Source organism: Dipodomys merriami, unplaced genomic scaffold, assembly GCF_024711535.1.
Source record: "Dipodomys merriami isolate MVZ:Mamm:240054 unplaced genomic scaffold, mDipMer1.0.p SCAF_2, whole genome shotgun sequence".
NCBI lineage: Eukaryota > Metazoa > Chordata > Mammalia > Rodentia > Heteromyidae > Dipodomys > Dipodomys merriami.
In genome coordinates this window covers 40,718,780-40,739,229 of record NW_027203381.1, presented here as the reverse complement: position 1 = coordinate 40,739,229, position 20,450 = coordinate 40,718,780, and the positions used below count along the sequence as shown (strand labels likewise).

General features: G+C 38.4%; 1 protein-coding gene across 1 annotated transcript in view; it reads right to left on the bottom strand.

Annotated features, from left to right (window-relative positions):
* Positions 1 to 8,078: 8,078 nt before the first annotated feature.
* The window catches only part of Abhd3 (abhydrolase domain containing 3, phospholipase), a 51,023-nt gene continuing 38,651 nt past the window's right edge, over positions 8,079 to 20,450 (bottom strand). The window contains exons 6-9 of the mRNA XM_070029455.1: positions 15,214 to 15,387; positions 12,730 to 12,778; positions 12,484 to 12,649; positions 8,079 to 8,933 (exon numbers count right to left, since the gene is read on the bottom strand). Coding sequence (XP_069885556.1) covers positions 8,755 to 8,933; positions 12,484 to 12,649; positions 12,730 to 12,778; positions 15,214 to 15,387 — 568 coding nt within the window. The 3' untranslated portion in view covers positions 8,079 to 8,754. The remainder of the gene's footprint in view (positions 8,934 to 12,483; positions 12,650 to 12,729; positions 12,779 to 15,213; positions 15,388 to 20,450) is intronic.

The following is a 20,450-nucleotide window of genomic DNA, read 5'->3' as shown; positions in this document are numbered from 1 at the left end:
TAAGCCTTATTTTCTAAAATTCATGAACAAAAGTAAGGATGTTTGGGTTTTTACTGGCAGTTGAATATTGTATAACAACTTGTTATAACCACACAATTCATCTTTAAAAATTTTTTTTCCTTTTTTTGGGGGGAGGAGGAGGTCCAGTCTGGGCCTGGATGCTGTCCCTCAGCTCTTCAGCTCAAGGCTACTTGAGCCACAGTGCCACTTCCGGCTTTTTTCTTTTTGCTTATGTCGTGCTGAGGAATCGAACCCAGGGCCTCAGGCCTGCAAGGCAAGCGGTCTACCACTGAGCCACCTTCCCAGCCCTTTAAAAAAATTTTATCTATGTGGTACAGAGGAATTGAACCCAGAGCCTCATGCATACTAGGCAAACATTCCACACTACTAAGCCACATTCCTGTCCCCAATCTCTTTTTTTTTTCTTTTTTGAATATGGCATTTTAATGTTCAGGTGGTTTTACAACAAACTTATGGAAGCACATTAAAAGTTACATAAATACTATCAGGGAGGCTAGTGCCCTCGGCTAGCTGTGCCATAATTGCTTGTGAGATTTTTCCAGAGTGCATGATAGTAATGCTCTTTTTGTTGTTGGTTGTGGAGCTTGAACTCTAGGCCTGGGTGCTGTCTCTCAGCTCTTCAGCTCAAGGCAAGCACTTTACCACTTGAGCTACAGCGTTTATTGGAGACAAAAGTCTCATGAACTTTTCTGGCTTAGAACCGTGATCCTCAAATCTCAGCCTCCTGAGTAGCTAGGCGTGAGCCACTGGCTCCTGGCTTCATGAATCGACTCTTAAGCCTTGAGAAATAAAGCTCAAGCACCCAGACTCTGAGTTCAAGTCCCAGAATCAGCACAAATATGTACAGAAAACTCACAGGTAAAGTATTCTTGCCTTTCACAGTTCTTTTTAGCACAACAGTATTCAAAAGTAATTTTAAAATGTCTCCTAAATTTTCATTTTATATATTTTTTTGTCAGTCTTGGGACTTGAATTCTGGGCCTGGGTTCTGTCCCTCAGCTCTTCAGCTTAAGGCAAGCGTTCTACCACTTGAGCCACAACACCACTTCAAGTCTCCTAGATTTTCAATACTGGCAATAGGGACAAAGAGCAGTTGCATAATCTACAGCCTTATAGTACATATGAAAAAAGTAAAAAGCATTGCTTTTTTTGTTTGGTCCGGTCATGGGGCCTGAACTCTGGGCCTGGGCGCTGTCCCTCAGCTCTTCAGCTCAAGGCTAGCGCTCTACCACTTGAGCCACAGCGCCACTTCCGGCTTTTTCTGCTTATGTGGTGCTGAGGAATCGAACCCAGGGCCTCAGGCATGCAAGGCAAGCACTCTACCACTGAGCCACCTTCCCAGCCCCGCATTGTTTTTTTTTTTAAACCACAAAACCCATGAAAATAGAGCTATCAATCTTTTACTCAGAAATGAAAGTTAAAAGCAAGACAATAAAAGCAATTATATAGAGCAATTTTGACTGTACTGGTTATCATTGCTGACGCGATTAGAAAAGGAACATTTGCTGCTATTCTGTATCTTGGGTTGGGTTGGTTCTGAGAATAAGTTAGGGTCAAAACACTTTTTCAATGAGAACTGGAGCTAAAATAGCAAATTCCCTAGGTGTTCATTGTCACCTGACCTTGCAAATTGTCCTGACTCCAAATTAAGTTTTAAAACGTTGAGTGCTTGCCTTGTGACAAGTGCTACATTAGCTCAGAGTAACTGAGGCCTTTTTTTTTATTTTAATCATCTTTATCCTGAGTTATGCAGGGGAAACTGCTTTAACAGATGTTCTGACTCACAGATGCTGCAGAATTTTCTCCCACACTTGATTTGTATGAATGTTCTACCTAAGGTTGAGCCTGCTAGACTAAGTTTCAAGTGTTGGGCACAGTATTGTGTTGTATGTGCTAGTATTAGATCTTGAGCTCAGGGCCTAGGTGCTGTCCCATAGCATTTTTTGCTCAAAGCTGGCACTCTCACTTGAACCACGGCTCCACTTCTGGCTTTTTGTTGGTTAATTGGTGATAAAAATCAGACTTTCCTGCCTGGACTAGCTTCAAACTAGAATCCTCAAATCTTAGCCTTTTGAGTAGCTAGGATTACAGGTGTGAGCTGACAGTGTCCTGATAAGTGTTTTTTTTTTTTGTTGGTCGTGGGGCTTGAACTCTGGTGGGACTGGGCACTGTCCCTCAGCTCTTCAGCACAAGGCTAATGCTCTACCACTTGAACCACAGCGCCACTTCCTGTTTTCTGGTGGTTTATTGGAGATAAGAGTCTCAGACTTTCCAGCTGGGGTTGGCTTTGAACCTCGATCCTCAGATCTTAGCCTCCTGAGTAGCTAGGATTACAGGCTTGAGCCACTGGTGCCCTGCATTGCGTTTTTTTTGTTTTGTTTTTGTTGGTAGTGGGGCCTGAACTCTGGGTCTGGGCGCTGTCCCTGAGCTCTTCGGCTCAAGGCGCATGCTCTACCACTTGAGCCACAGCTCCACCTGGCTTCTGTTTATGTGGTGCTAGGGAATCGGATCCAGGGCCTCATGCATGCAAGCAAGCCCTCTACCACTGAGTCACCTTCCCAGCCCTGAAGCTTTTTAAGAGCTTCAATTTAGCCAGCAACTTTGTTCCTGGTTTTCATGGTGCTGTGGTCTACAGGTAAAGAAGTTACTGTAACTAAATGTGACAACTGTCATAGACAAGAGGAATTTTCTAGTATTTGCAATTTCAGTTATTTTTCAAACTGTAAGTTGCAATGTATTATTAATCTCAAAAATACATTTTGGAATTTAAAAAATTATTATTTTAGAGAGGATATACAGTAGGGTTATGTTTATATGCTTCACGTGATAAGTACATTTCCTCCCATCTCCACCTACAAGTTGCATAGTTCACTAATCAATGTCCAGTGTGCTCCACTGCTGTACTTTTTCACCCTTTTTGGAGTGTTTTTTTAAGTAATATTTTGTGTATAAAAGTAGAAATCTAATAAATTCCTTGAATTCATCCCCAGATTTAAGAATAAAGTTTTGCATTTTCTCACTTTGATTTTGAAAATAAAAACAAGATAGTTAAAAGAACAGAATATACTAGAAAATGAGAGCATACCTCACCATGAATATTACATGTAAATATTGTTTTATGAAATGTGTGTATTTGCTGGGTTCAAGATAGCAAGAAAACAAGGGCTTGAGAGGATGGAAAGAAAGGGGGAGAGAAGGAAGTAAAAATAATGGGAAAAAATCCTACTTTATCCATTTGTATCTATAATGCTCTATAGATAAGACTAGATAAATATTTGATGATGACAATAACAAACTAAAGAGACAGAGCTAGAAATAATTCCAGGATATGCTTAAAAGGGACTTACTGGAATGGGTAGATGGCTTACAAATTAGTATTTTTTTTTTCCCAGTTAAATTTGACTCTATTCCTAGTCTGTTACTGACAGTGTGCTAATTGCTTGGGTTGCAGAAATAACTTTCCTTCTCAGAGCTAGATACTGTGTGAAGAAACAACTTGAGAATAATTTGTCCTTCAGGTCAAAGAATCAACACTTGAAAATGAATCTCCCATTATAGTTAATTCATGAAATTCACAACCATAGATATGTATGGTTATATTTTTTATTTGACACTAATGAAGTGCATGTACAGACGAATGTACATACATAACAATAACTTGTTTTTATCAAATATCAGAAATACCCTCAAAAATCAGTTATTTTTCAGGGCTCTATATGTGAATGTGTCACAATTTATTCTCAATAGAATGACATCCTATGTGCAATGGATTTATATATTTACACAGATTTACACTATACACACACACTTGAGTTTTTGTGAGGTGGAAGTCTTACTAAGTAGCCCAGGCTGGCCACAATTCATGATTATCTAGCTTCAGTCTCCCGTGTAGCTGGATTTATATGTATGCACCACTGATATATTTCAGTTTTTGATAAAATTGAATTCATTTATTGTTTTGAACTATTAAGGTATGAAGGATGCAAAGATGCATGAAGCTGGCTTCCAGGATATAGTATATAAGGAAAGGAACTTTAAAAAAAAAAAAAAGCATTTCATATTATACAGATTGAGCATCCCTAATTTGAAAGCCTAAAATCTGAAGTGATCCAGAATTCACATGTATACTATTTATTGCTGGTACTCAGGGTTTGAACTCTGGCCTTACACTTGCAAAAAGCTAAGCTGAAGGCATGACTCAAGTGGTAGAGTGCCAACCACAAGCAAGCAAGCTGAATGTGAGTGAGAAGCACTGAGTTCAAATGCTGGCATGGTCAGTACCCAAGTTTTATTCCTGAAGTAGCAAATGTTAATGGTTCTTCAAATTATGTAAATGTAGCTGGCAGTCAGCTATGATCTTTGCAGCGGGCTGTCCTCCTCTTTCTCTCTCCTCCCCTCTTCCTTTGCTATAATCTGTGTATTGCTTGACTTTCTCACTCATAAATTTGTGAAATGCAGCTTGGGCATATTATAACACAACATTGTGGACTGTGTGGCTTTTAAACATTGGATATTTGTGTTACACTGTCCTACAGGCTAGAAAGTTCAAGGTCAAAGTGCTGGGATATCTGGAGTGGACCACTTCTGATTAGCTATACTCTCAGAATGCCTTCATAAGGGCACAAATTTTATTTACAAGAGTCCTACCCTTAAGATTTAGTCACCAGGCTGGGAAGGTGGCTCCATGGTAGAGCGCTTGCCTTGCATGCATGAGGCTCTGGGTTCGATTCCTCAGAACCACATAAGCAAAAAAAAAAAAAAAAAAAAAGCCGCGAAGTGGTGCTGTGGCTCAAGTGATAGAGCGCTAGCCTGGAACTGAAGAGCTGAGGGACAGCACCCAGGCCCAGAGTTCAGGCCCGACAACCAGACCCCCCTCCTCCCCCCCCAAAAAAAAGATTTAGTCACCTACCTTCTTAGTCCACTTCCCCTAAAGTGGCTTAAATTTGGGGAGCACGCAAGAATAGTAATGAATTTCTGAAAAAGCAGAATCAAACTACAGATGACACTTTTTTGTTTTGGTGCTGGTCCTGGGGCTTGAACTCAGGGTCTCATGCTATCACTTGGCTTTTTTGATCAAGCTGGTGTTCTATCACTCGAGCCACATCTCCACTTCTGACTATTTGCTGGCTAATTAGAGATAAGGGTCTCATGCATTTTTCTGTCTGGGCTGGCCTCAAACTGGGATCCTCAAATGTCAGCTTCCTGAGTCACTAGGATTACAGGTGTGAGCCACTGGTGCCCAACTTGCATAAAAGAAATTTTTAAACATCAAGCTATTAGTTTACATTTTGGTTTTGACAGAATATCGTGATTAAAACTTCTAATTCACATTCTGTAAGAGCACTGCCAAAAAAAGTCAGGTGATAACAAGGGTTGACAGTCATGTGGAGAGCTATATATGTTGCACTTGAAAATGTAAAACAAATGTGCAAAATTCTAATAGTAGTTTCTCAAAGGGCTAAACATAATTACCATCTGACCAAGAATCCTTCCCCCAAAAAGTACACTCAGGTAAAAACTATATGCAAATGTCCATTATGCCATTGTTCTAGTGGTAAAGTAGAAACCACCCACATGTCTATCAACTGATAAATAAAATGTGATATATCTACACAAAGAAATACTGTACATCCACCAAAGTCAAGTCCAGAACTGATAGATGCTACCATAAGGATGGACCTTTAAAATATTGTGCCAAATGGAATGGGGGTGTCTCTCAGTGTCAGGGCACTTGCTTAGCCTGCAGTTTTGATGCCCATCTCCACAATAAAAAGCTAAGGCACAATGTCAAGTGGGGAAGAAAAAGCAGGCAAAAGATCATACACTGTATGTATGATTTAATTTACAGAAACAGCTGAACAGGCAAAGCTATGGGGATGTTATTGCTTCCTTAGCATTGGGGGAGTGTGTGGGGTGTAGACACCCCTAGTATGTGCATGCACTGAGGATTGAACCCAAGGCCTCATGAATTGCTTAGTATAATTAGTATCTGTTATTATTTTAGACATAATTTGGGATTCTCAAGCATTCTCATAACTGATATGCTTTTCTGTACATGACCTTTTCAGTGTGATATATTGAGTAGAGTAGTAGTACTTGAGTAGAGCATACTGGCCCATGCCTGTAATCCCAGCACTTGGAGGTCTAAGGCAGAAAGTTCACAAGTTTTAAAACCAGCCTAGACTACATAGTGAGATACATATTTTAGAAACAGGTTGAAATAGTTTTTATTTTTGTCAGTCATGGGGCTTGAACTCTGGGCCTGGTGCTGATCCTCAGCTCTTCAGCTCAAGGCAAGCACTCTACCACTTGAGACACAACACCACTTCCAGTTTTCTGGTGCTTTATTGGAGATAAGTATTTCATGGCCTTTCCTGCCCAGACTGGCTTTGAACTGAGATCCTCATATCTCAGCCTCCTGAGTAGCTAGGATTACAGGTGTGAACTACCAGTGCCTGGCTAAACTATTAGTTTGTTAGTCCAACAACTATTGGCAACCCTTTGCTCCTTTCCTGCCTCTGCCACTATAGAAATAGTTTATGTATTTGCACTCCCAAGCTCCCACTCCCATCTGGGTAGACATGTGATACAGTTCTACTAGGTGTAAATCCGAGACTTCTGGAAACCTTTCATATTTCCAAAAGGGTAGGCAGCCTGTGTCTGACCCCACTCCTACTATTTCCTTCTCTAAACACTAATGTCCACGTTGGTAGCTCACTACTGTAATCCTAGCTACTCAGAAAGCTTGAGATCTGAGGATTGTGGTTCAAAGCCAGTCCAGGCAAAAAAGGCCGTGAGACTCCAATTAACTACCAAAACAAGCCAGAAGTGGAGATTTGAATCAAGTGGTAGTTCCTTGTAGAGCTGGGAATGTGGCTTAGGTGGTAGAGTGCTTGCCTAGCATGCATGAAGCCCTAGGTTTGATCTCTTAGTAGCACATAAACAGAAAAGACCAGAAGTGGTGCTATAGCTCAAGTAGTAGAGTGCTAGCCTTGAGCAAAAGAAACTCAGGGCCAGTGCCCACGCCCTGAGTTCAAACCCCAGGACTAGCAAAAGAAAAGTCCCTGCCGGGCGCTGGTGGCTCATGCCTATAATCTTAGCTATACAGGAGGCTGAGATCTGAGGATCATGGTTCAAAGCCATCCCAGGCAGAAAAGTTCATGAGACTCTTATCTCCAATAAACCACTTGAAAACCGGAAGTAGCACTGAGGCTCAAGCGGTAGAGTGCTCGACTTGAGCTGAAGAGTGCAGGGACAGCGCCCAAGCCCAGAGTTCAAGCCCCACAACCGACAAAAAAAAAAAAAAAAGTCCCTGCAACAGCCCTGTTTTGCCATCCATCCGTCTGTCTGTCTGTCTGTCTGTCTGTCTATTGTATATAGATGTGTGTGAGCTATACCATTAGCCCCAATTAAACATTATTACTTGAGCCACTGTTGGGTGTCTTGTAACAGAAAGTGTTCTCTCTCTCTCTCTCCCTCTCTCCCTCCCCCCTTATCTTTTTTTTTTTTTTTTTGTCAGTTGTGGGGCTTGAACTCTGAGTCTGGGTGCTGTCCCTGAGCTCTTCAGCTCAAGGCAAGTGCTCTACCATTTGAGCCACAGTGCCACTTCTGGTTTTCTGGTAGTTAATTAGAGATAAACCGAGATCCTTGGATCTCAGCCTCCTGAGTAGCTAGGATTACAAGTGTGAGCCACCAGCACCCAGCTTTCTCTCTTTTTAAATTCAGGGCTTGGTATTATCTGTTAGTGTTTTCATTCAAGGCTGCACACTACCACTTGACCAGAGCTCTACTTCTGGCATTTGGGTAGTTAACTGGAAATAAGAATGACTTTCCTTGCTTGCTTTAAACTGCAATCCTCAGATTTCAGCCTCCTGAGTAGTTAGGATTGTAGGCATGAGCCAACAGAGCCCAATTCTGAAGGTATTCTTAGTTGGAATAAATGATGTGAGTCTAATATTTTGGAAGCAGTTTCAAGTTTTCTTGCTAATTCGTTTGTGAAACTATCATAAATTATTTCCCAGTCTCTTTTTGAAGATGAAAAAGTTGCAATGAAACAATTTAAAATAATAGATTTTAATATAATGACTTATATGTGTGCACATATACTATTTTAAAAATAAGCATGTAAATTATAATTATTATAAAACATAAATCAGCCCTAATACGTTATCAGAATAGAAGAGCATGTACAGAAGTCAGGCTAACATTGTTGCACTTGTTAAAATTAAACACATAAAAGATTTAGCGCATTGTATTTTATCTTATTTCAGTTTTCATATTACCATTCAAGTATAAATACCCTTAGGAATGTGCCATCTTATAACTTACATTCAAGTAAAACCAAAATCTCTTAACAATTAGTAAGGTACAATTAAGTCACTTAAAATGAGTAATCTAAAAAAAAACACTAGCCTAAATTAAAACCCTGAGGAATTAAAATCTTTTTACACAATAGTTTTGGTTAAGTGCAATTCCATGTACATAAGGACTACTTTAGTTAAGGTCATATTTGGTAAGGCATAGTAAAAAATAAAATCTACATAAGTAACAATCTAAACTATATTTAATTGCTTGCTACAAAGTGATTTTGTTTTCTTAAAAGTCGTTTTTGCATGTCATTCTGGACCTCTTCACCCATTTGCTGGCTTCTTTGCTATATATACATAAGTTAAAATGTGTGCACTAAGCTGAGCTGCCTTTAAAATGGTGATTCAGACATGATGCACTGAAGAACTACATGTTAGAGAGTTCGTGTCCGTGCTCAACCATGGCCTGCACAAACTGCTTGAAGACGCGATCCATGTAAGTGCATTGCCTTGGCCAGATTCCCTCCAGAAAACCAATATGGCCTCCATAAGAAGTAAGGACCAATGCCACATTAGGATTTTGCTTAGCAGTTTCTATTGGAATAGCTTGAGGAAAAGAAGGGGAGGAAGTAGAGAGGAAGTAGAAAGGGGGGAAAAGAAAATCATTATCATTTTTTATTAGGAAAAGTATATTCTTTATCCTTTCTAATCAAAACAAACTACACACCATTAAACAAATATTTGTAATGAATATGGATAAATGGAATGAGACTTACTAATTTATAGAAACCACTTATATTCTTAGTTCATATTTGCACACATGTACTGATTGATTCTTTTAAAAGAATCAACCCAAGATTTAATTGTAACACAGGAGTATACCTGAATCTTGTTTTGAGAAATTAATTTTAGCACATTTGTGAGAGTTGTAAATTATTATGCATGACTTTGGTTAACTTTGCATAAAGTGATAGATCCCTGAAGCCAACTTGTGGCTATGTGAAGGTTCAAAATTATGCATCACAATTTATATATTACAAGTGTATAAGAACTCATAAATGTTATAGACTGTGATAGACAATTTGCTCCATGAAAGTTAGAATGTATTTGTGACTTTAACTAAGCATCACTATCCCACAATACTGTAAAATTTGGGAAATTATGTAACCATTTAATCACAATAAAAATTTTGAAAAAAATAAACACAAGTGTATAGAAGGCTGGATGCTGGGGGCTCACGCCTGTCATCTTAGCTACTAAGGAGGCTGAGATCTGAGGACGATGGTTTGAAGCCAGCCCAGACAGGAAAGTCCATGAGAATCTTATCTCCAATTAACCACCAGAAAACTGCAAGTCCAACTGTGGTTCAAAAGTGGTAGAGTGCTAGCCATGAGCAAAATAGCTCAGGGACAGCACCTAGACCCTGAGTTCAAGCCCCACAACCGGAAAAATATAGATAGATAGATGATAGATAGATAGATAGATAGATAGATAGATAGATAGATAGATAGATAGATAGATAGCAACAAAACATTTTTTACCCAAATGTCAACAGTATTTATCTCTAGCTGAAAGAGGGATGATTACTTTTCCTTCTTTAAATTCCTATTCATACTCTAGAGAAAAATACTTCATTTTGAAAACAAAGTTGCTATAAATATTGGATATAATTCACCAGCATTGGCAATCTTTTTATGGGTTGTACAAAATCAACCCCGAAATAAGCTAAAGGATATGAATTAAAAGTTTTTTTTCCCTCTCTTCTTGCTTTTCTCTTCTTTTTTAATGCCAGTACTGGGGCTTGAACTCAGGGCCTTGTGCTCTCAGCTTTGTTTCTCAAGGCTGGTGCTCTACCATTTGAACCACACTTCTACTTCTAGCTTTTTCTCTTACCTCTAATTAGAGATAAGAGTCTCACAGACTTTTCTGCCTGGGTTGACTTCAAACCTGATTCTCAGAGCTCAGTTTCCTGAGTAGCTGGGATTATAGGTATGAGCCACCAGTGCCCAGCATTATTTTATTTTCTTTGCCAGTACGCATGTTTGAACTCAGGGCCTTGTGCTTGCTGGGCAAATGCTCTACCATTTGAGCCAAGCCCCAACCTTGTTTTATTTTTTCATATGCTTAGAGTGCAGACAGTGATTGTGTGTTTGTTCATGCTGAAGATTGAATCCAAGGCCTTATGAGTGCTAAGCATACACACTACTGTTTAGTTTTCCCCAATCCCTACCCAGAAATATCTGTTACTGTTAGTTACAGTCATATCAGAACAAAGGCTGAGTCATGTGAAGCATGCTGGCTGCCTGTTCTCCTAGACTACAGACAATTGTCCACTATTTTCAGTTTGGCAAGACTATTTAAAGGGCTTGGGAAATAAGAAATAATGAGTTTAAACTTCACCCTAATGGGTCAGATCCAAATGTTGGGAAATTTTTGTTGGTAGCAAGGCCAGTGAAATAGAAAGAAAAAAGTGGATTAAAAATATACAATTTTAATCCAGTAAAAAATATGCTAAATAATCATCTGACTTTCAAGTTCACAGTTTCATTTTCTGATCAATGGCCCAAAGTTTATTGTTGTTGTTTGCTTTTTTTTTTTTACAGGTAACAAGTATAGTTTTAGGACACCATGATTGTAGATGATTTTGTAAATAGACCAATAGATAATAATATAGCAACATATTAGCATAATTTTAATTTTACTTATCACAGTAAAAGTCAAGACAATTATTTATATCAAAATCAGCTACACTTGGAATATATAAGGGAAGAATTTTACTTGTGTAGATCAGCTACATTCTTTTTTTCTTGTCCAATAAAAATATGCTAAATAATAAAACTGACTTTTAAGTTCCTAGTTTCATTTTCTGATCGATAACCAATGACCTGAAGTTTTTGTTTTTTTCTTTCTTTTCTTCTTCTCTGGGCCTGGACACTGTCCCTGAGCTCTTCAGCTAAAAGCTAGCACTCTAGCAATTGAGCCACAGTGCCACTTCCTGTTTTTCTGGTGGTTAATTGGAGATAAGAGTATCACAGACTTTCCTGCCCCAGCTGGATTCAAACCTCAGATCTCAGTTTCCTGTAGCCAGGATTATAGGCATGAGCCACTAGTGCCTCACGCATAAAATACCTTTTGAAATTTCTGTAAGAATAAGTGAGAGATCAAGCCTAAAGATCTTTAAGACAATGTAACATCTTACATTATTTTAAAGATAACTTTTCAAAGTAAGAGAGAAGAAAAGTTAATTTTGAGAGGCAAGTGCTCTACCACTGAGCCACCTTCCCAGACCCAGAAAAGTTAATTTTGGAATATTTTTTTTCTTTAATATTCAGAGGAGAAACTGTTTGTCGTTAAATTTGCTCCCATCACTGAGTTACACAAGGCCACTATGTTTCTAAAGTCTCAAGTTCACTCTCAGGTTAACTAACAGGTTAATAGGTTAACTCTCATGAAAATTTCTAATTCTTTTGTATAACAACCCTATGAAAAAGAGCCAAGTGATGAAAATGTTCTTCTGAGGCAAAGAAACCGCAACAGAACAGTTCAAAGAACAGTGCATTTGGAAAGAAGGAAAGGCTTATAGAACAAGCAAAATATTGTCCTGCATCTTACAAGGGACTAGGTAAGGACTGAAAACATTTCAGAGTGATAGGAAACAGTAGATACTAAATAATGACTGTCAAGTTGTATGTGTGTATGTATGCATGTGCATGCACTTGTGTGCATGAGCCAGTACTGGGGCTTGAACCCAGGGCCTGAGAGCTTTTTGTGCTCAAAGCTATCATTCTATCACTTGACTCACTTGGGCTCTTTTTTTTTTTTTTTTTTTTTTTGTCGGTTGTGGGGCTTGAACTCTGGGATTAGGCACTGTCCCTCAGCTCTTCAGCTCAAGGTAAGCTCTCTACCACTTGAGTCACCATGCCACTTCCTGTTTTCTGGTGGTTAGCTTTGAACCATGATCCTCAAATCACAGCCTCCTGACTCGCTAGGAATATAGGCAGGAGCCACTAGCACCCAGCTTAGTTAGTTTTTGTTTTTATTACAATATAAAACATTATATGGCTGATATTTAAAAAAAATCACTGCATTTCTTTATAAAGAATAGTATTTTAAAAGTTAGTTCATGTCCAAATATATTCATAGAAGTTAATTTTACCATGACTGGGTGAGAAAACATCATCCACAGAATTCAGGCACAGCACGGGAATTCTTACTGACTTCAGCCTCCGGTTTGGACTGGCATCAGTATAATAGTCATCGATTGTCCGGTATCCAAACATGACTGCAGTGAATCGTTTATCAAACTCTCTAATAGACTTAGCCTGAAAAACATAAACAAATTCGGTTGATTCTTGGAATCAAAAGAAAAAACTTAAAATATTGCATAAAGTTTCTCACCTACCTTCATGACATGATCCATATCAATTTGTTTAACAAACATATGCCGGTGCCTGGAACAAAAGAATTTCAAAACTAAAAGTTAAGGTCATTCCTATCTCAATCATACAAGTAAATAATCTAGCTCAGAGCATAAAGTTGGTATGTAAAAAATATGTGCTTAATTAAGATGTAGGAAGACTTTATTCTGAGGTATTATTATTATTTGGCATTATTAGGATTTGAACTCAAGAAAGAACTTGCACTTGACTATGTCTCCAGTCCTGAGACTATGTTTTTTGTTGTTGCTGGTCCTAGGGCTTGAACTCAGGCCTGGGCATGGTCCTTGAGCTTTTTTGTTCAAGGCTGGCACTCTACCACTTTGAGCCATAGCACCACTTCTGCTTTTCTGGGGGTTAACTAGAGATAAGAGTTTCACAGACACTCCTTCCTGAGCTGGCTTTGAACCACTATCCTCAGATCTCAGCCTCCAGAGAAGCTGGGATTATAGGCGTGAGCCACTGGTGCCCAACCCTGAGATTGTTTTTAAACCACTTTTTATGTTTTAGGCCAACAAATGGAAATGTTTGTTGTGCTTATTAAAGAAAAAATTCAATGCTGTCAGGATAAAGGTATTACTCATTTCTAAATTTATCTATGCTGTAGTCTCAGTGAAGACTTAACTTTTTTTCAAATAGTTGTACACTTTAACATGTCAACATTCTTTTAAAAAATTCAGGAAGGAAGAACTACATCCACAGTAATAAAAACAAATAAATATTGTTTCATAAAAAATTATACCTGCCTACTGATGCTAATAAGCCAGTTTGATCATAAAGGTCTCAGTTAAATTACAATCTTTCTACTGGTTACATTATCTGGACATTGTTTTTTAAAATCAGAATAATACAAATTAGATTTTATCTTCTTACATACTTATTTTTGAAATGTTGGTATTTTTCTTATACAAGACAGTTTATATACTTGTAAATGATTACACATTTATATATTTACAAGTTTTTATATTTATATAAACTTTACAGTCTCTATTTTTCATTGGGACTTGAACACATGCTCCACCACTGAGCTACATCTCAAGTGACATTTCAATTCAAATCCCATTTCACTCTCCAAGCTATTGTCCCCATTTCAGTGACCACATGTAAGATCATTTTTAATCATCACTATAATAATATGATGATTCAGCATATTTACCAACATGTATAATTAAGATCTCTAATTTGGTAAAGTTAAATCCAATATTTAATGTCAACTTTCAGGATAGCTATGGTTTTCAATGAGTTATATGTGAATTAATTGTACTTTCATTTAGAGTTTAAACCTATCAGTGCATTTCAAGAGGTAGAGTGAGTGATATGGCTAGGGTGTAGTTTAATAGTAGAGTTCTATGTTCTTTGCTATCATGCCAATTTATTAGAAGATACATAAATAATTTCAGAAATATTAATGTAAAGAGTATTTTAGGGGCTGGGAAGGTGGCTCAGTGGTAGAGCGCATGCCTTGCATGCCAGAGGCCCTGGGTTCGATTCCTCAGCACCACATAAGCAAAAGGAAAAAAAGCCGGAAGTGGCGCTGTGGCTCAAGTGGTAGAGGGCTAGCCTTGAGCTGAAGAGCTGAGGGACAGCGCCCAGGCCCCATGACCGGACCCAAAAAAACAAAAAACAAACAAAGAGTATTTTAGTAGTTTAAATCTGTGAGCTAAGATAATACATGTGAATTGCCTTTTATTTCTAAAGCAGGCCATGATCATAAGTACATACTTATATAATCAACATTGATTATATAACTGGTGCCTGAAGCCTGAAGCCAGGCACCAGTGGCTCATACCTATAAATCCTAATTCTAACCATTCAGGTGACTCATGTCTGAAATCCTAGCTATTCAGGAGGCTGAGATCTGAGGATTAGGAGTTCGAAGACAGCCCAGGCAGAAAAGCCCCTGTGAGACTCTATGTCTAATTAACCACTCAAATACCAGTAGAAGAGCTATGGTGCAAAGTGGTAGAGCGCTTGCCTTGAGCAAAAGAGTTCAGGGATGGCACCCTGACTTCAAGTCTCATGAATGACAAAGAAAAAAAGCATGTAATATATCACTTACTTCCTGGGAAAGAATTAGGTCTTGACAAGATGAACAACAAGTAGAAAACCTAGGTGGCCCATAATCTTACCTAACACATTCCATACTGATGTTTTCAGTCTTTTAGAATAATTTAGAATTAGTGATCTTCAAGGTACAGATCTCTAATTCAGGAGTTATACAAGACAATTCGCTGGGATAAAGGAAAACATTATGACTTTTATCTGTATTTTTAGTTTCTGCTTGTAACTTTGTTTTTATATGCATTCATAATATAGAGAATACTTTGATACAATAGTGTAAATTCACGTAACACATAAGACATATACTGGCAGTATTGTTTAAAAATTTTTATCCTGTTGGAGCGTGTAATCTAAAATGTTTGGAGACAAAAGTTTTAAAGGTGACTTACTTATTAACTGAGGACTGGAGACAGGTTGTCAAATAGTAATTAAAAAGCAGCCAGTTCAGTGGTTTCTCCAGTGACTCCGAGCAGGCAAAAGTATTCCAACCAACTGAAAAAGTTGCAGCTGCCATCAAAGGAGTTTTAGGCCCAGTTTTGCCCAGGTAATTCAGAAGTAGCATTCTAAAATTGGGGAGAAACAGGAAATTTAGTAGTTTGTCACATCTCTCAAGCTAGCTCATGAAATGACTGTACTACTTGCATATATTGCGATGGGTCATTAAGCCATTAAAAGACAATACTTCCTCTCTGGTAAAATGTTTAGGCTTCTAAATTAAGAGGCCTTAAATGGTTGGGATATAGCTGGGAAGCTGATAAAATGCATAAATTACCAGGGTTGGAAAGGAAACTCAGATTCAAAAAAAGACATCACCACAATAGGTAGGAATTATGTTTATTATTGAGGATCAATATAATGTTGATAGTTGCTCCCTAAAAGGTTGTTTTACTTTGACAGTAAAAAGACCTCATTTTCTCAATAAAAGAAAAAAAAACTAAAAGAGGAAGAAAGAGAACAAATCACAATTAAGGAATTTAAGAAGCATGCCAAGCCTACAGTTATTTGGTTCTTGAACTACATAACCATAAAATCAAATGAACAAACAGATAAGTGGATAAATGGCATTGAATAGTTGATGATACTTAGGAATTAGTTACTTTTGATCAGGTATGATAAGGGCATTGTGAATTTTTGCTTGTTTTTGTACTGGGGCTTCAACTTGGCAGGTGCTTTATGGCTTGAGCCACACCTCCAATTCTTTTCCTTTTCATTTGTTTTTGTTTTTTTTGTTTTGTTTTCTTCATGAATACTGATCTACCACTTGAGTCACACCTGAAGTTGTTTTTTAAAATAAAAATTCCTTTCATTTTTATTTATTTATTTATTTGTGCCAGTACTAGAGCTTTATCTCAGGGCCTTGTACATAGCTGGTGCTCTACCACTTGAGCCACAACTCCAGTTCTGGCTTTTTTTAATCTTTTAAATTTTTATTAGCATAAATTAATTGTGTAAAGGCATCATTGCAGTGATATTTGAAGCACACAGTGTACTTTGATCAAATTCATCCCATATATGAAACCCACCAAAGACTGTTAAAAAGGAAGAAAGAGGAGGGAGGATTTTTAGAGAAATATGTATTATCCTAAATCATTATTTTTTTCCAGTTTAATTTTATTCACAATTAAATGCATTTTAATCATTGTAATTAACACCTGCTATTTGACATTTTTCAGGGATCTGATATCCTAGTGGTAAACCATGGCTTAAATGAAGAAAAGATTTTAAAATGCTACTTACTGTGTGGTGCCTTTCCCTTCACTGCCCCTTGCCCCTCAGGTCTGCTGCACCTGACTCCTAAGAAGAGGGGGTGAGGGAATCACTGCCTCCCCTATCACACTACAGGGCAGTTTTATTCATTAAATCATTAAAGAAGTAGGATAATGCATATTTCTAGAAATTTAGCATTTAAAAACCAGAACTAAAATACTTTTAATATGGTCAGTTATGCAGTGATAGGTAACTAGAACACATTACCACTACTTTATATAAAATAGTAAATTATTTCCCACATTGTTACAAATTTTCCAAATAGTTATTGTTGAATGGCAAACATTGCAGCCCTGAAAGTTGGGGTTGTTTTGCTCTGCGTGTGAGTGTGTGGGATGGGTGGTTTTGCTCTGTGTGTGTGTGTGTGTGTGTGTGTGTGTGTGTGTGTGTGTGTGTGTGACTTTTCACTTTTTGTTGACTCACATCTTATTGTGAATTTGACTCTACTGCTAAATTATTGAAGTATATGCCAAAGTTTTACCTTAAATTTGCAATAAGGGAAGAAACTTCCAAGAGAGGAAATTCAAAGATTTCAGAATTCTTGATAGAGGCATTTTAATGGAAGAGAAGACATGAAGAAGTTCTAGTTAAAAATCATATTAAGTGAAGTAAGCCAGACCCAAAGAAACACAGTATATGCATAGGGTATTCCTGGGCAGAGAATCATAATAGCTCAATAGCTATGTACATAAGACCATACAAAATGATGCTAATTGAAATGCAGTTCTGGCTTGTTGCAGTTAATTAGAGGTAAGAGTCTCTCAGATTTGTCTGTCTGGGCTTGCTTTGGACCAAGATCCTCAGCTTTCAGCCTCCTGAGTAGCTAAGATTATAGGTGTGAGCTACCAGTGCCCAGCTTAGAAATTCCTTTTAAAGATACCACTGAAATATTTTTGTATTAATTTGTGTGTGCGCATTGTGTATGTACCATTTCTGGAAGTATTGCAATACCAGGCAGATGGACAGCATGGACAGAATAAGCTCTTGTTCCACTCTCCATGTCCCTGCTTCAAGCTGCACTTATATAAATGAATGAGGATGTGTCAGATATTAAGATCATCAGAACAGATCAGAACTTGATCTTAGCACAAAGGCCAAGAAGTGACCTAACTGAATTACTTATTTTTGTGGTACTGAACCCACGGCCTGTTGCATGCTAATCAAGTTGTTCTACTCCTGCACTACAGCTTCAGCCCCAGATGAAATATTTTATGTAATGTCTAAGATTTAGTTAATAATAATGTCTTAGGAAAGAATGGAAAGGAGGATGAAAATAATGAAACAAATTATATATGTGTTGCTAATTATTGAAGCTGAGTGAGTTTATGAGGATCCTCTTATCTACACACATATATGTGTGTGTATGAGTGTATAAATGTGGAAATTGTGTGTGTGTGTGTGTGTGTGTGTGTGTGTGTGTGTGTGCTGGTACCAGGCTTGAACTCAGGGCCTGTCCCTTAGCTTTATTCCTCTAGGCTGGTGCTCTACTACGTGAGCCTGAGCTCCACTTCTAGCTTTTTGGTAGTTGGAGATGAAAGTCTCATGGACTTTGCTGCCAGATGTAACTCTGAACTGTGATCCTTGGAACCACCAGTATCCAGCTTTTAAAATTCACTTATAAAGTTTGTTCATCAATTTTTTGTGATACCAGAGTCCAGGTCTAGAGTAGCATGGGTTCCTTGGCCCTAGTCAGTTCTGGCTTAAAGCCTGCCCTTGGCACCTAGCGTAACAGGCCTGGGGATTACCCAAGTCCATGGACAACTGAACATAAGATTCTCCCTCAGACCATGCTTTTGTCAGTTCCATTTCTAAAAGAAAAAAAAAAAAAAAAAAAACCCCAAAACTGTCAAGCTTGAAAAAGCCGCCCCCAAACGGTGTGCCCATGTGGGAATGTGTCATACTGCTAGGCAACTAGAAAGGGTGCTTCCTTCAAATAATTTACATGACATTAATATTCAACTAGCTATAAACACTAGTGGTCACTTCTTGCCTGCAGGCACTGAGGCTTCAATGCCTGGCATGAATAGACACTTCCCAGGAGATTCTGAATAAAGAATCTAGGCCTGTTTATATAAGGTCTGGCCTTTAAGAAAAAAAAAAGCCAAGAATTTATATGACTAAGGGATAAAAGTTCAGTATTCCCCCCATCCCTCAAAGGCTCATGTCACGGGGAAGGAAAAAAAAGCTAAATTCTGCCCATTCAGCACAACTGAGAAATTCTGCCTGGGTTTTCTGCATTGATTCAGATTTCTTCCTTTTGTAGGTCAAGTCAAACCTTCCATGCTAATGTAAGAGATGTATTCTTTTTCTTTGTACTTTTATGTTTATCAGAATCTAAAATACTCTTGCTAAAACCTACTTTTCAAAGTCTAACATTCGCAATGTCTGTTTTCAAATATATATGACCCTAAGATACTCTGAAAACCAAAATGATAGATAAATCCATTACAAATTTAAGAAAAATGTCATTCTTCACTTTAAGTGTTTTCTGATTTTGGAGTAGAGCCAAGCAGTAGAGCATTTGTCTAGAATACAAGAAATCCTGAGCTTAATATCCAGCACACAAAAAGTAAGTTGATAAATAAGTTAAATTAAAAAGTAAACTGGGCACTGGTGGCTCATGCCTATAATCCTACCTACTCAAGAGGCTGAGATCTGAGGATTGTGGTTCAAAGCCAGCCTGGACAGGAAAGTCTGTGAGACTCTTTTTTTTTTGGGGTCCGGTGGTGGAGCCTGAACTCTGGGCCTGGGCGCTGTCCCTCAGCTCTTCAGCTCAAGGCTAGCGCTCTACCACTTGAGCCACAGCGCCACTTCCGGCTTTTTTCTTTTTGCTTATGTGGTGCTGAGGAATCGAACCCAGGGCCTCGAGTATGCAAGGCAAGCGCTCTACCACTGAGCCACCTTCCCAGCCCCTGTGAGACTCTTATCTCCAATAAATCACTAGAAAACCAGAAGTGGCACTGTGGCTTAAGTGGTAGAGGGCTAGCCTTGAGGTGACGAGTTGAGGGACAGCGTCCAGGCCCAAAGTTCAAAGCCCATCATTGACAAAAAAAATTAGGAAGTAAGTTTAGATAGTGGCATGGAGGATTTAAGGCACAGTAAAATACTAGATAAGACTGTTGGATTTCCTTAAGTACAATGCCACTAGAACAATATAATAATAATTATTAGAAATAAGCCTAAATATAAACATGGCAAATAATTATTCCAGGTAAGTCCCACTGTAAGGGTAAGCAGCACAAACCCCAGTATTACGTTTAAAACAGCAGCTAGAGTAGATGAACAACAAAATTTCAGTTCCATTTGCCCAGAAACCAAACCAAATCAAATCAAATCAAATCAGAACAAAACAAACGTCCTAGGAGAACATAATTTGAAAGGCCACTGGAGAGTGATTGTTTCTGAGACTAGAATGATGGATGTTATTGCTATAAATTCAGCATCCTGAGTTTCAGTGCAGGGAATTAGAGGGGCAACATGCAATAAAAGCTGCAAATCATCTCCAAGGGGTCAGGCAGTCTTCAGTCTCACAAATCCCCAAGGGCCCCAGGGAAGGACTTGTACTTTATTACCACATAGCCAAGGCAAATATTAACATTTACCTGAAAGCTGGGTGTAGTGGCTCACAACTGTAATCCTAGCTACTCAGGAGGCTGAAGTCTAAGGATTGAGGTTGGAAACCAGCTCAGGCAGAAAAGTCCCTGAGATTTTTTTTTTTTTTTTAAATTTTCTTTTGGGTCCGGTTGTGGGGCCTGAACTCTGGGCCTGGGCACTGTCCCTCAGCTCTTCAGCTCAAGGCTAGTGCTCTACCACTTGAGCCATAGTGCTACTTCTGGCTTTTTTCTTTTTGCTTATGTGG